Source organism: Olea europaea, chromosome 1 (assembly GCF_002742605.1).
Source record: "Olea europaea var. sylvestris chromosome 1, O_europaea_v1, whole genome shotgun sequence".
Lineage (NCBI taxonomy): Eukaryota > Viridiplantae > Streptophyta > Magnoliopsida > Lamiales > Oleaceae > Olea > Olea europaea.
In genome coordinates, this window is record NC_036237.1 from 5,961,491 (window position 1) to 5,975,589 (window position 14,099).

Sequence of the window (14,099 nt, forward strand, 5' to 3'; positions counted from 1 at the left end):
TCATATAGGCTACAGAGGACCCAAATTTATTGGAATAAATTTTTTTCAATTATATGTTATACTGATATCCCCTTTTATTTGATTTTCCGTTTGTACTCTAAGATAGTTTTATTGTTTAATTTGTTCGTTTCATAGGACGGAGTACACTGACAAAAGACAAAAACACATGGGCAGATTTAAGTTACTCCTTCCAAATAAAAAATATTGTTTTCCCCCAAGTTTTTAAGTTGGCAGAACTTAAGCACAGTAATGCAATACTTGCTTGATCTGAATGTGTTTAAAATGTGTGCACAGTTGATCACCATTAATTATGGATTTCTGCTAAACCACTTCTTTTTCCTCAAAAATAAGCCTATACTACAACAAAAGATATATAGTAGAGCACTTTTAACTGCATACCTGATGTTTCCCTTTAATCTCAACCACCTTTATAGGATGCCATTCAGAATCTCTAAGGTACTCCTCCCACAGTGAGCACAATTCTGTTGCTCTTTCATCGGCCTCAACCTCATCATACTTCCTTTTGATTGCTTCATGAAATGGTTTGCTGTTGAGTTCTCCCATTCTCTTCACACCAATTTGACCATTTGTTGAAAATTCTTTCAAGCCCTAGAAAGTAACTTAATTAAGACACCGCATAAAGCTTGCAAGAACAAAAACTTGAAAAAAAGTTAGTGGGAAATCTTACATGCATGGGTTGCATTCGACCGTGATAAACAAGATTAATGTGTATTACATAAATTCACTTTCTAAATACTAAAAAACATATAGAAACCTCAACCCTCTGGCTCAGATCAAGCAAAAGGAAAAGAAACTTTAATCGAATTTGACATAACCTTTATCATAAGCAATGTGGAAAAATTTGAAAATCATTACAGGCAATGAAGCATCCAAGTCATTGGAGAAATTACCTGCAAATGACACAGTATAGGTGGAGGTAGCTACAACTTTAAACTTCTTCCCTCGATTAACATATGTACTAGCTATGTCACTCAGATCGGCTAGGAGGGTGTTGGATAAAATCCCTCATCCAGCATGGGTATTCCAAATTTTCCACAAGTTCTACTCTTAACAGAATAATCGACATAAATAAGGGTATTGACTATAAATAAATAAGCTCAGCCAGTGAAATGTACTCAACGATAAGATAAACATGTCAGATTCTCAGATGCTAACTATACAAACTCTGAATGCAAGCAAATTATAGGCATGGAACAGGCTGAGACACAGATTTCTGAAACCACTGAAAAGGGAAAAGAATTACAGAGCTTACATTAATTAATTCTTTACGAGCATCTTGCAGCTCATCGTTGCTATTTCGCTCCTGCACAATCAGAGTTTGATTTAATGCCAATAAATCTTCAAGCTCTCCTTCCTTTTCCCTCAATGACGTGTGCAGCGAATCCACTTTTTTCAGCACTTCCAAATCACCTTCACCTTCCACATGCCTCATAACATTTAATTTGCCTCTCAATTGCTCGATTTCAAGCTTTACTGCTTGTTCAGCATCCAGTTGTTTCTCCAGTTGAATGATTTTCCTGTGGAGGTTCTCCTTTTGTTTCTGAAATCATGAAGTACGTCATACGATCTCTTATGTAATGTTCGATCTTGGCATACTGAAATAAACAGCAAAGGTCTACTTAATGAAGGTGAGAACAATTAAATACCTTATGTTCTTCAGCCAATTTCAATACTTTCTCATCAGCCTTTGTTTGTTCATCGGTTGCAGCCTGAAGTGAGCAATTTTTGACAGCATTCTGGAAGAACAATGGAAACCGAATAATCTATATACTTACTAGCTAAGAAGAAAAAGCAGAAAAAAACAGTGCACAATACATTTAATCAAAGTATCTCATCAAACCGAAATATGCAACTTCAATGGCTATTTTCTATATACGGACAAGAAAATAATCAACATGAATAGGGTGGTAATTTAGGATTCCTTTTGAAAGAATAGCAGGAACAGATGCTCTGTTTCCTAGACATATGCCTATGATACTTGGACCTGGGTCTACATCTGGTGGGGGCATGCTTCAGAGTGTAGAGTTTTAAAAACTCATAAATTTGCAACACGTGGATTTGGCAAACTATTAATATTTTTCTAAACTGTTTTCTTATGTTCTATGGATGTATAATGTATGTCAATATATTTGAAATAGTTATGATACAAATTAGACGATGTTCTGTTCACTATCTAATTTTATTTATTTTTATCTGTTGCAAAATATGGAGTAAGTGTCCCAAACCCTTCAACGAAGTTCAAGCATTTAACATGGGCATATCACTCATTAGAAGAGTAGAAGTAACATAATATTGTGCATTGTGAATATAAGAATGTTGCGAATTCTACTTCCTTTGAATTAAAGGGTCCAATAAATGCAATTGTCCTTAACTATATGTTTAATCAAAGAATTATTGGAGGGTACAATATGTTTGTGCAGGAGCCACTAGCTAACGGTAGCATCAGTAGTTGCTCTTGACCCGGCGATTCTTAATTAAGATTTCAAGTAAAGAGCTCCATCATGGGCGTGGAGGAAACTGATGTTAGATGATCAATGTTGATCCGATTGCCAAAACATATGATAGGATCACAGTCATCAATTTTAAACCAAAAATAACATTTAGAATAAAAGGGAAAGACAAACGACACAATTGGCCCAAATATAAAGCTAACAGACTATCACTTTTTTCCATTTTTATTACCTTATAGGAAAAGTGATTAAATAAAAAAGGGAACAAAATAAAGTTTAAAGAAAAAATCCTCAAACCTCATAATAAATCATACAATTTGAATTTGATTTTGAGATCTGTGAAAAGTAAGACATGAATGGATTAAATTGATCTAACTAATTCATTATCGAACAGGAATTGTTGTTTTTGTACAGTAATTAACACGTACCCCCAGCTACCAAGCACAAATTAGTGATATTGCAAACAATGTCATAAACCGATTTATATTAACAAGCTTCCCACAACTCTATTTAACAAAGCAAAGAACAATTTCAGAGAGTAGGAAGATGAATAACCAACTACACAATCAGAAAATTGGAAAAGACAAACCCTGAGAAAGGGAATTGAGGAATTTTAAGAATCTAGACCCTAAAATATGGAGACTCAGTAGATCTATCTAGTCCACTTAAGTAATGTAGGAAAATTATCTCTCACGGGCAAAATACTTTGAAAAGACGTAGCCGTTGACGCTGGTCCTTCATAGCACACTACTATGGTTTATCCACTTGCAGACTATGATCGTGACAAAATGTTTGTCTGGCCTTGAATTGGAACTGTTGCAAACATTCCTACATTCCTACTGATTTTGAGGAGGGTCGCCATTCCTATATTCCTACTGAATTTAAGGATGGTCGCTATGTGGGAGACAGCGGTACTAAACTGAGGGATCAGTTGACAAGAAGATGATTTACCCTACTAGAGTGCAACCTCTCTGGAATCAGCAGGGACATCCAGGAACTGCTCTTGTAGAGTTTCAAAATATTGGTCTCGGTTCAACAATGCCATGTCCTTCGAGAAAGTTTATGAGGCTAATCACCATGGAAAGAGAAGTTAGGTGGCAAAAAATGACTCCAATCTGATCTTATGGGTGTGTTTTTCAAGATGACGATTACAATTCTGATACCAATTTTGAAGAAAATCCTAGGAAAACTGGAGACCTTGTAAGTTATAACCATTTCTAGTGTAATGTAAGACGAGGTTTGGACTTCGGAAGACATGGAAGCTTGTAGGTAATTTAACAAATGTGATCAAGGCAAAGAAAGTGCACTGGAATGAGATGGAGAATAAATTCAAGGAGAAGAAGATACGTAATATGAGCATTCCTCCACTCAAACTTATTAAAAATATAAACTGCTAATGTCGCAAACAGAGGGAACGAACTATACTACTAAAATCATCATAATGGCAGAAGTTTTGAGAAGGGTACCCCGAATTTCATTCAACCAGCCGCTTTCTGACAATTTTTTTTTACTGCAAAACTACAATTGAAAGGCTGTGTCTTCTTTAGGATATCCACATACTTACTCAAGGGAATTATTCAAGAAATAGTGTTTCAAATCTAATGGGGTTGCCCCCCTTCTTTTGCAAATTCAGTCAGAGGTTATGCAAATATAACTCATTCATGAAGGCCTTTCTAGCCTGAATTGAAGATTAAGATGACTTAAGGCTACATTCAGACAAAATAGTGTTGCTGGCTGGATATGAAAATTGGCCTTATAAGCTGTCTTCTATCATATTTAAGAAAAAAAGAGAAGAGTTTTACAGAACCTGTTGACGAAGCTTCAATAAGTAGTGCAAGAAATGGTAAGAGTGGTACAGAGAGAGGATAGCACTTTGTATGACTACCTCAAAACATTGCAGAAAGAGATCACTGTAACAAAACACTTTCTCGAAGAGTTTTGAGAGATCAACTACTAAGAATAAATTCCAAGAGACTCACTTTTTATTTCATGGAGAGATTGTCGAGGTGATCTACATTCAACATGGCATATTCTAAGTTCCCTACAAACAAGGACCTAGATTTTTTTTTAAAAAACAAATATCTGTGTCTGCGTGAGAGAGAAAATTAAAGAGGGAAAGCTCTGATGTTGATCCTTGCCCCCTATGAAATCATGAGATATAATGCGGGTTAATACACAAATAAGAAAGAAATGCAGCACCTCTTCGAGCTCCTCAGCAAGCTTTCTCCTCTCATTTTCATTATGAGTCTCACGTTTCGCCAGTTCCTGACCCCGGAGCTCAAGCTCTCTTTTCCGAGTTTCCAGTTGCAACTTCAGCTTTTCATGGTCATTAAATATCTTTTGGAGATGATTACGTGCACCTGATTGTATCTTTTTGATATCTGATTAATACAAATGAGCATGTCAGGATAAAAAACAAGTAGGACTTAATTAACTCAATGCCATAGTGCAAACAAGACACACCATCATTATACTCTTGAAGAAGCTTATCCTTCACTGTGATTAACTGGCTAAGGGAGTTTTCAGTCTCGTTGAATTTATTCTCCATCTCTAGCAAGTGCATTGTCTTTGCCTCGATCACAGTTGTTAAATCACCTACAAGCTGCTGTGTCTTCCTAGCTTCATCTTCCATGATATCAGAAATGGTTCTAAGGTCTCCAATTTTACGTAGATTTTCACCAAAAATGTTATCAGAATTGTAGTCATCTGCTCGAGCCACCCACCCGTAAAGATCAGATTTAGAGTCATTTTTTGCCTGCCAACTTCTCTTTCCATGGTGATTAGCCTCATAAGCCTTCTCAAAGGCCATGGCATTGTTGAACCCAAGCCAATCATTTTGAAACTCTACAAGAGCAGTTCCTGAATGTCCCCTATAATTCCAGAGAGGTCGCACTCTGGTAGGATTAAAACCTTTCCTGGTCAACTGATCCCTCAGTTTACTACCACTTTCTCCCACATAGCGACCATCCTCAATTTCAGTGGGAATGTTGACAACAATTCCAATCCATGGCCAGACAAACATTTCATCACGATCATGGTCTGCAAGTGGATCAATCATAGTAGCTTGCTGTAAAGGACTAGAGTCAACGGCAACATCATTTTCCAAGTATTTTGCCAGTGCAAGATGATTTGCCTTGTCTTTCCTGGTTCGCTTCTGTGAACTGCACTTGCCAACACCAATTGCATGCTGCAAGAGTTCATTGTACAGGAAATCTTGCTTCTTTTTCTTTGGGCAGAAGGGGCAAGTGTAAGCATCATCAGATACTTTAAACTGTTGACTAACATTCTTCAGTTCTTCATATGCTTTCTCTTCATACTCAGTTTCGGAATCACTAATCTCGGTATCATCTCCAGAACTGTACTCCATTGAACTTCCCATAAGACTCGATCTTATGAAGGTCACACTGACTGCAAATGAATTGAACATTTATCACTAATTTCTCATCCAAAGCAGTATCATTTAGCCATCAGAGAAGTGTTTGGCATTAAAGATTTATTTTAGTAACCATCAAAAGAAAAATGGCAATGGAAAGATTCATTTATATATTCTATATTGTTCCACATAGGCACATTTGATATCTCAATGTTTACACTTAAAGAAAATTAAACAAGAATAAAAAACTAGCAAAATTTAACATGCTTGATGAAAAAATAATTTATTTGCAGACAAGCACCTTAAAATGCTCTAAAATCATGTAATAAATCAAAATCATTAACTTTTGGGGGAAATCAAGTACTTTCAACTTTCAATTTTATTGAAAAAAGTTGACATAAGTTCCTCTTTTCTTTTTTATTAAATGAACATGATCAAACATAAGGAAATAACAAATTTAATAAGAACTAATCGCCATTGAAGCAGTGTCATCAACAAAAATAAACTACTTCAAATTACAAAACTCAATATCTGTGCGAGAAGCCTGCATTAAGTGAATAAAAATTTTTAATTCGCAACTTCTTCCCCCTTTTCGCAACATGCAAACATAGAACAGGCAGGAATCAAATAACCCAATAGAATTGCAACGGAAAGATGAACATGCAAGGAAAAAATCATATTAAGTAGCACATGACCAACAGAGAAAATAATAAAAATGGAAAGAGAAGGAAAATTTAAGCGGAAATTGAGGGGAAATGACTCGCAAGAGTGAAATTTGAGCAACGATTCACAAAATTTTTCAAGACTTGCCAACATTTTTCTCCTTTTCACAGCATAACAGCGGAGAACATTGGGAAATCAAATAACTCAAAAGGAAAAGAAACAGAAAAATGAACGTGCATGGAAAAAAATCATATGGAATTAATAACTGAACAATGCAATTCATTCTTCGGACATCAAACAGAAGACATTTCCTTTAAAATTAACTCACGAGATTGAAATTTTAGCTGCAAATCCGAATCGTGAAATTGCTGAGCAGAAGATAGTGGGTTTCGGGGGCGTAGAGGACACAGAGTGAAAATGACGTTCGGTTACTTGGGTTCCACGATAGACACGCCAATATTCTGAGCCGATTCAGGTAAAGTTGGCCCAACCCTTCATTTTTATTTATTTTTCTTTATTATGGAAGATACACTTGGTAATAATAATAATAATAATAATAATAATAATAATAATAATAATAATAATTCTTGAAAAATCACTCGCACCTTTACTAATACTAGTTTAAAGCTTAATTGTCAATCCCTCCGTGGCTCACTTATTATCTAACCAATTTGTGAATCAATATAAATTGAACTAGACCATTTTTGATTAATTGCTTTGGGCTTGAAGCCTATCTTTGGTTAGGGCTGGACATGGTCCACTCGGTTTGGTTCTAACGAAAATCGAATCGATCTGAAATTTTCGGGTATTTCGTAATTCGAATTGTCAGATCCAAATTTTATTATAGAACCGTTCGAGTTCGGTTCCATTCAGTTCGGTTCTGTCCGGTTCAGTTCCGCATTATAATTAAAATTTTTAATATATACAAAATTACATTAATTTAATTAATGATATGTTTAATATTAGCTCTTACAAAATAACGTAATCCAATTTTATTTGTCTTTTACGTCTCTCTTTGCTGAATTCTTCATAAATTTAATTATTAAAATCACAGGAAGAGAAAGATAGTGAGCTCAAAATAATTAAGAGAGATGTTGTAGAGTTTCAATTCGATTTTCTCCAGTAGAAACGACATTATAATAGAGTAACATATTTGGATAAAATTGAGGTCAATTTGATTAAGTTGATTTTGAATTGAAAATTAGAAATAGAAAAATCATATTTTGTGGTTTGAACTAAATTAACTAGTTAACAAAATTATTTAGAAAAAATAAAATAATTTTGCTTCTTTAAAATAAAAAAAATTAAGGAGATTCAGTTCTTATTCGGTTCTTTAGTCTTGGCCTAGAACCAGAACCGAACCGTACCCGTCGGTTCTTGATTTAAATACCCGTTCGGGTATTTAATTTGAGAAGAACCGTCGGGTTCGATTCGATTCGAGAGTTTTGTCCAACCCTATCTTTGGTGACTAACATTGTCTTCTTTATAGGCTATAGCCCCATTTGGCTTCAATTAAATTACATTTCATTTTTTTCTTTTATTTTCAACTACACAATCGTTCATAAAATTATATTATGCATAAATCGATTTTTTTCCTTTTTTAACCACTCATTTTTCAAAATAAAAACTATTCCACCCATTTTTTAATTCAAGAAAATGGAGGCTAAACGGGGGCATAGTATGATTGGAATCAATGCGAATCATATGTTCGACGAAAATGTTGTTCCCATATATTTAAAAGGAAATAGAAGAAGTATTATACCTAAAAGTATTTTCAGTATACTCTGTAGATGTAAAATACTCTTTCATGAAGTTTAGCTTTAATAGACTCTCTATTTTAATTTTTAAAAATAAAGACAAATTTGAAGAGTCCATTTCATTCTTTATTTATACTTTAAAATACTAATAGAATTCAATAAGTTTCAAATTTCAATGCTCCACATCTCGAATTATTCAAATCGTATTTTATCTTATTCGCCATTTACTTCTAATAAATATATTAATTTAAGAAAAAAGACTGAATTTGTCTCTCCAAATTTCTTTCTATTTATACAATAAGCTTCAAAATAAAGTAACATAGTAATTAGAAAAAAGTTTGTAAAATTATTTCTCTTGTTATTCCGTTTTCATCAATTTTTATATTGGGTTGGATGTAATTATCTGATGCTAAGTCAAAGTGGTTCGATGATGCATCCCACTTTCTTGTTTCCACGTCCGATCCTCTAATAGTTATTGATTGGTTTGTTCGGGCTATGATCAGTCCATTTACAAATTGGCTCATGTGTGTGGTTACTAGCCACCCGCCCCTGTTTGGTTTAGCTTAAAATTTTGAAAAAAAATTGAAATCAAATTTAACAATTAATTTTAATCATACATTTTATAGGATCCACAATTTTTCAACCACACATTTCATTCTCTTTTATTAAAATCTACTAAAAATTATCCATAAATAATACTCTTTCTAAGCTCACGACAGGATCTTTTATTCCGAGAAATTCTTTCCAAGTCTTCTTCTTGCTACGGTGCTACCTAAAACAAGAAAGCTATTGTGAAATTATAATATTGTAATATGCAGTAGATGTTGGAATTGAATTGTAATAAAAAAAGGCTGAACCCCAACCTTGAGAGCCCCCACCGTCCCGCCTCTAGAGATTTGTGAGGGAGGTAAATTGAGGAATGTATCCCAACAGGTCAGGAAACAAGAGCTGCCTGTACACTGCGCCAACAAGGAGCCCAATTTCATGTCTCAGGAATCGAACTCCCATATTACGACTGCTAGCAAGGTGTGAAATAACCTCGCTCCTGTTCTTTGCACCACTGGACTATGCTCCGGGGGCTAGAATTGAACTATAATATTATGACATGTAGATGTTGGAATTCAACTTTGTTTTATTTATTCATGAATCTTGTAATAAATCTGTTGCATGTTAGAATGCGATGATATTAATAATATAAACGTGTGAGATGGTCATCAAGTTCGTACAATTGTTTTCGTTTAGTAACTTATCATTGTGTTCAAAGTTTACGGGGTCTAATATCTCAATTTGTACACAAAGAGGTGGTTCGATGCTTAATACTGCAAGGCATGGATCTACTCAAATCGCTATTAGAAAAAAAATGCATCATTGAGTTTCACCTGTCGATATGGTCCGAGTCCACTTCACATTGTAGCTATTAAGGGGCGTAAAGATGCAGTAATGATGCTCGCTGAATTTGGTGTTGACCGGAAAGCCAAGATGCTGAGGGCCATATGCCACTGTAAATGCCAACAGCAAGGAAGGTGCTACCATCTTGTACCGTTCTAAATTTGATGAAATATCAATGTACGACAGAAGGATCTCCTTCATAGGTTGATGAAATATATTATTGAAAAGTTGTGAATCTAATAAAATATATGGTACAACTTAAAATTTTAATTTGGTTTTAATCTAAATCAAAGAGTTAAATTGTTTCAATAGTTACTGAATTTAGGTTCATGGCTTAGATTGATCGAGTTTTGATCACTAAATTTAAGTCCATATCTTTTATTGCTCACTAAACTTTAAAATATTGAGTTTTAACTATTAAATTTTGAAAAATATTGTACATTACTCAATAACATAATTTCCATCTCAAACCTTTTACGGAATTGGTGACGTGGTTATTGAAATGCACAAGTGGCGCTCTATCACACTGTTAAACTTTGAGACGGTCAAATTTTGACATGTCTTCTATTGCACCCTAAACTTTGAAGTGGTCTAATTTTGGTCACTGAAATTTGAAAAACATCGAACTTTAGCCAATAAACTTTGAAAAATATTTTTTATTGTTCACCATAAATTTGGATTTAACAACACAACTACACAATAAAATATTTTACATGTAAACTCAAATTTTTTAACCTCACGTTCTCCAAAAAATCACTATTTTAAAACTCGACCATCTCAAATTTTAGCTGCCAAAATTCAACTATCTCAAAGTTTAGTAGTCAAACTTCGACCACCTAAAAGTTCAGTGAGTCTGGTCGAGTTTTTGTCACAAAACTTTGAAAAACGTCTTTTATGACTCATGACAAATTTGGATTTAATTAAAATTCGTTGCTAAACTTTGGATTTAATTTTATTTAATAACAAAAAATTCATTATAATAAAAATAAATACAAATTCTAAAAAAATCAATCAAATTTAAATTTAACTACTACATAATCGAGTACCATTCATAATGATATAGATAATACTTGCAAAGCTATGCAAAGGGAGTGACTACTCATTGCAATGAAACACACAATATATTTGTCGTAAAAATTAAATTAAATCCTAATTTTTTTAACAACGAATTTTAGTCCCTATTTGATGGCCATTATTTAAAAAAAAAATGAGTTCTAAAAATAATGATTTTTTTGAGAATGTGTGATTAAAAAATTGGTAAAAATTTTGAGTATACGTGTAAAAATATTTTATTGCACAAATGTGTAGTTAAATCCAAATTTATAGTGAGCAACAGTGGACATTTTAAAGTTTAGAGAACACAAAGTTTGACGTTTCTCAAAATGTAGTGGCCAAAATTTAAACACCTTAAAGTTCAATAAGCACTATGAGACATTTTTCATAGTGGCTAAAATTCGACTATCTCAAAGTCTAACAGTGTGACGAGACGTCACATGTGCATTTTATCAGCTATGTCACCAATTTCATTAGAGGTTTTAGACGAAAATTATGCTAGTCAATAATGTACAACATTTTTCAATATTCAGTGGTCAAACTCGACATTTTAAACTTGGGTCATCAATCAAAGATATTGACCTAATTTCAATGACCAAAATTTGACATTTTAAATTTTAATGAGTAATCGAAGATTTAAACATAAGTTCAATGAATATTGAAACAATTTACTCTATATAAAATTATTTTGATGTGTGTCAAGGGATATGGACCAATCCTTTAAAAAATGGAAACAGACTAACCCCATCCCTCACTCTTTAAGTTCATGAGTTAGTTCGCCAATTATACGTGCCGTAGGGGTATTTTTAAAATTGGCTTAGTTAAATCTCCTAATTTTCACTTTAGATTTTTGTTGACACATAAAAATTCAGCCCAAATCGAACGGCCCAAGGAATGAAGCCCAATTGGAGGGTCCCCAAATCAGATAGCCCAAAGAACGAAACCCAATCAAACAATTCAAGATGAAGGCCCAAATAGGGAGGCCCAAGAATGCGGTAACGCCATCGCCCAAGTTTGTAAGTCGCCCAGAATCTGAGCGAATGGAGTGCCATGCAGTTGCCCAGAGCTGTTACTCTATTATCGTCCAAACCTTCAAGTGGCCCAAGGTTTTAGCAAACATAAAGTGTTGTGGTTATCAAGAAGTGCAGTTATCAAAGGAGTTATTAAAGCAGCCCTATCATGTTCCACGATTCAAGGAATTCAATCGAAAATGGTTGAACGACGAAAAGTAATGACAGCAGTTAAAAAAGGCAGTTTCATGAGAAGTTGGCCATTACGAGGAAAGTGGGCAGTTGTAGAACGATCAAACAGTTTTTAGGCGGTTGATCACAAAGAGATCATCCATGGAATATAAAAGGGAGAAAAGACATGGAGCAAAGGAGACCGAATCAAAAACTCTCAAACAGAGAACGTGTAATTTTAAATTTCTTAGCTTAGACTTAAACATTTTTTTCAGTAACTCGTGTGCTTGCGCCCCTTGGAGGCATTCTGTTTTTAATTTCCAATTGTAAAGTCATCGTCAATAAAAGAATACCCCTTTTTGGGACTTTGTTTTAAGAGGTTTGTCCCTTACACAATCGTCTGATCCCTTTTAATTGTTAGCGACGAACTTGCGCGAAACAATTTGGCACGCCCCGTGGGACAGTGGTGTTTGGTGTTGAAAATACAAAAGGTGAAACAATATGCCTCAAAGATCCGATAAGGAAGCAGCAAGTCAGGGAGGAATCCAGTTTGTGATCGAGCGATACGAGAAGTAGCATGCCTCTCCACGAACAGATGGACAGAATCAGAGTAGCAACAGTCGTTACGAACTAATGACGGAGTTGAGTCCTCGAACTATGCGTGCATTACTTGGAGAACTCACACAAGACGTCGTTGAACAGGTAAATCTTCGAAGTATTCATAATATGGAAAGATTTACCCAAAATGGGAATGCACATTATGACAATATGGCCAAACAACTAAACACTTTGAACGAAACAATGAATAAGTTAGTAGGCCAAATATGTCAACCGGTTATACCTCTTGCAAATCACTTTCAAACTAGGACAATTGTGGGACATAATCCCTCAGTCCTAAATCCGAACCAAGGGGTAGAACCACTTTCTGATCCCTCTACTTCAAACCAAGGGGGTACCGCAGTGCCAAATCAGAATAATGGTTGTGGTATGCCTAACCTGGGGGGTAATCCAAATATAAGAGATAATGTCCTAAACAATGGACAGAATACCCCACGTATTAATGAGGGAATAGATGTTCAGGCTAATGGTAATGACCCTAATCATGGTAACTTTGTTGCCAATCAAGGACCAAAGGCCTCATGCAAATCAACCGGTTAACCAGCCTGTAGGAATTCCATATGACCCCAACGTCATGTTGAGGAATCAGATTATGGAAATCGTACAGGATCAGATGACTTTTGGGGTACATCCCGTCATTAGGCCGACTTACACAAAGCCATATCCTAATTGGGTAGACCAAGCATATCCATGGCCTAGAGGGTATAAAGTGCCAGAATTCTCACTGTTTACCGATTTCTGAGAGGTGTTTACTCTAGAACACATAGGGCGATTCACATTGCAAAGTGGTGATGTAACCGATTATCATAAAATGAGGCTTTTCCCTAATTCATTAACAGGAGTAGCTTTCTTCTGATTCATCAACTTGCCAGCGAACTCTATTCAAACATGGCAACAATTGGAGCAGCTATTTCACGCTCAGTTTTATAAAACTGAGTCTAAAATCACTTTGGCTGATTTGGCGAATCTATGTCAAATGCCAAACGAATGGGCAGAAAGTTTTCTCCAAAGGTTCAAGACAGCAAGAAGCAGTGTTTTGTACCTCTGCCTGAAAAAGAATTTGTCAAAATCGCTCAGGGCTGTTTGAGTTTTGATTTAAAAAAGAAATTTCAGGACAAGGAATTTCCTGACCTTTTCCAGTTGAGTGCGAATATGATTAGGTATGAACGACTAATAAGAGAAGAAGAACAGATGAAAAATTCTAGTAAAGGGACTTATTATAAAGACCCAAATTTTGACGTTCATACCATCAGTGATGAGTCATACGATCAGGCCGAAATGTGTTTGGCCTAATTAGTCAAAAGAGATATGTATACTTGTCCCATAATGGCCAAGCCTAGACCATCGGGCAAAGATGAACCCATAAAAGATGGAAGCATAAAGGCTAGAACGTTCTCGTTCGATGTAACCAAAGCTGACCTTATATTTGATAAATTATATAGGGATAAGCAGATAAAGTTGAGCGATAAGCATAAATTGCCAAACCCTGAACAAATTAAGGATAAAAAATATTGTAAGTGGCATAATGCATGATCACATTTGACAAACAATTGCTTGGTTTTTCGCCATGTATTGTAGGATGCCATTGAATCAG

At 35.0% G+C, this 14,099-nt stretch overlaps 1 protein-coding gene across 1 annotated transcript; it reads right to left on the reverse strand.

Annotated features, from left to right (window-relative positions):
• Positions 1–171: 171 nt before the first annotated feature.
• On the reverse strand, positions 172–6,944 carry LOC111384007 (protein INVOLVED IN DE NOVO 2). The gene is made up of 6 exons (XM_023008249.1): positions 6,836–6,944; positions 4,935–5,879; positions 4,671–4,852; positions 1,668–1,757; positions 1,274–1,561; positions 172–609 (listed from the first exon to the last, which is right to left on the reverse strand). The coding sequence occupies exons 2-6, from the start codon at positions 5,848–5,850 to the stop codon at positions 388–390; spliced, it is 1,698 nt and encodes a 565-aa protein (XP_022864017.1). The 5' UTR covers positions 5,851–5,879; positions 6,836–6,944; the 3' UTR covers positions 172–387.
• Positions 6,945–14,099: the final 7,155 nt, after the last annotated feature.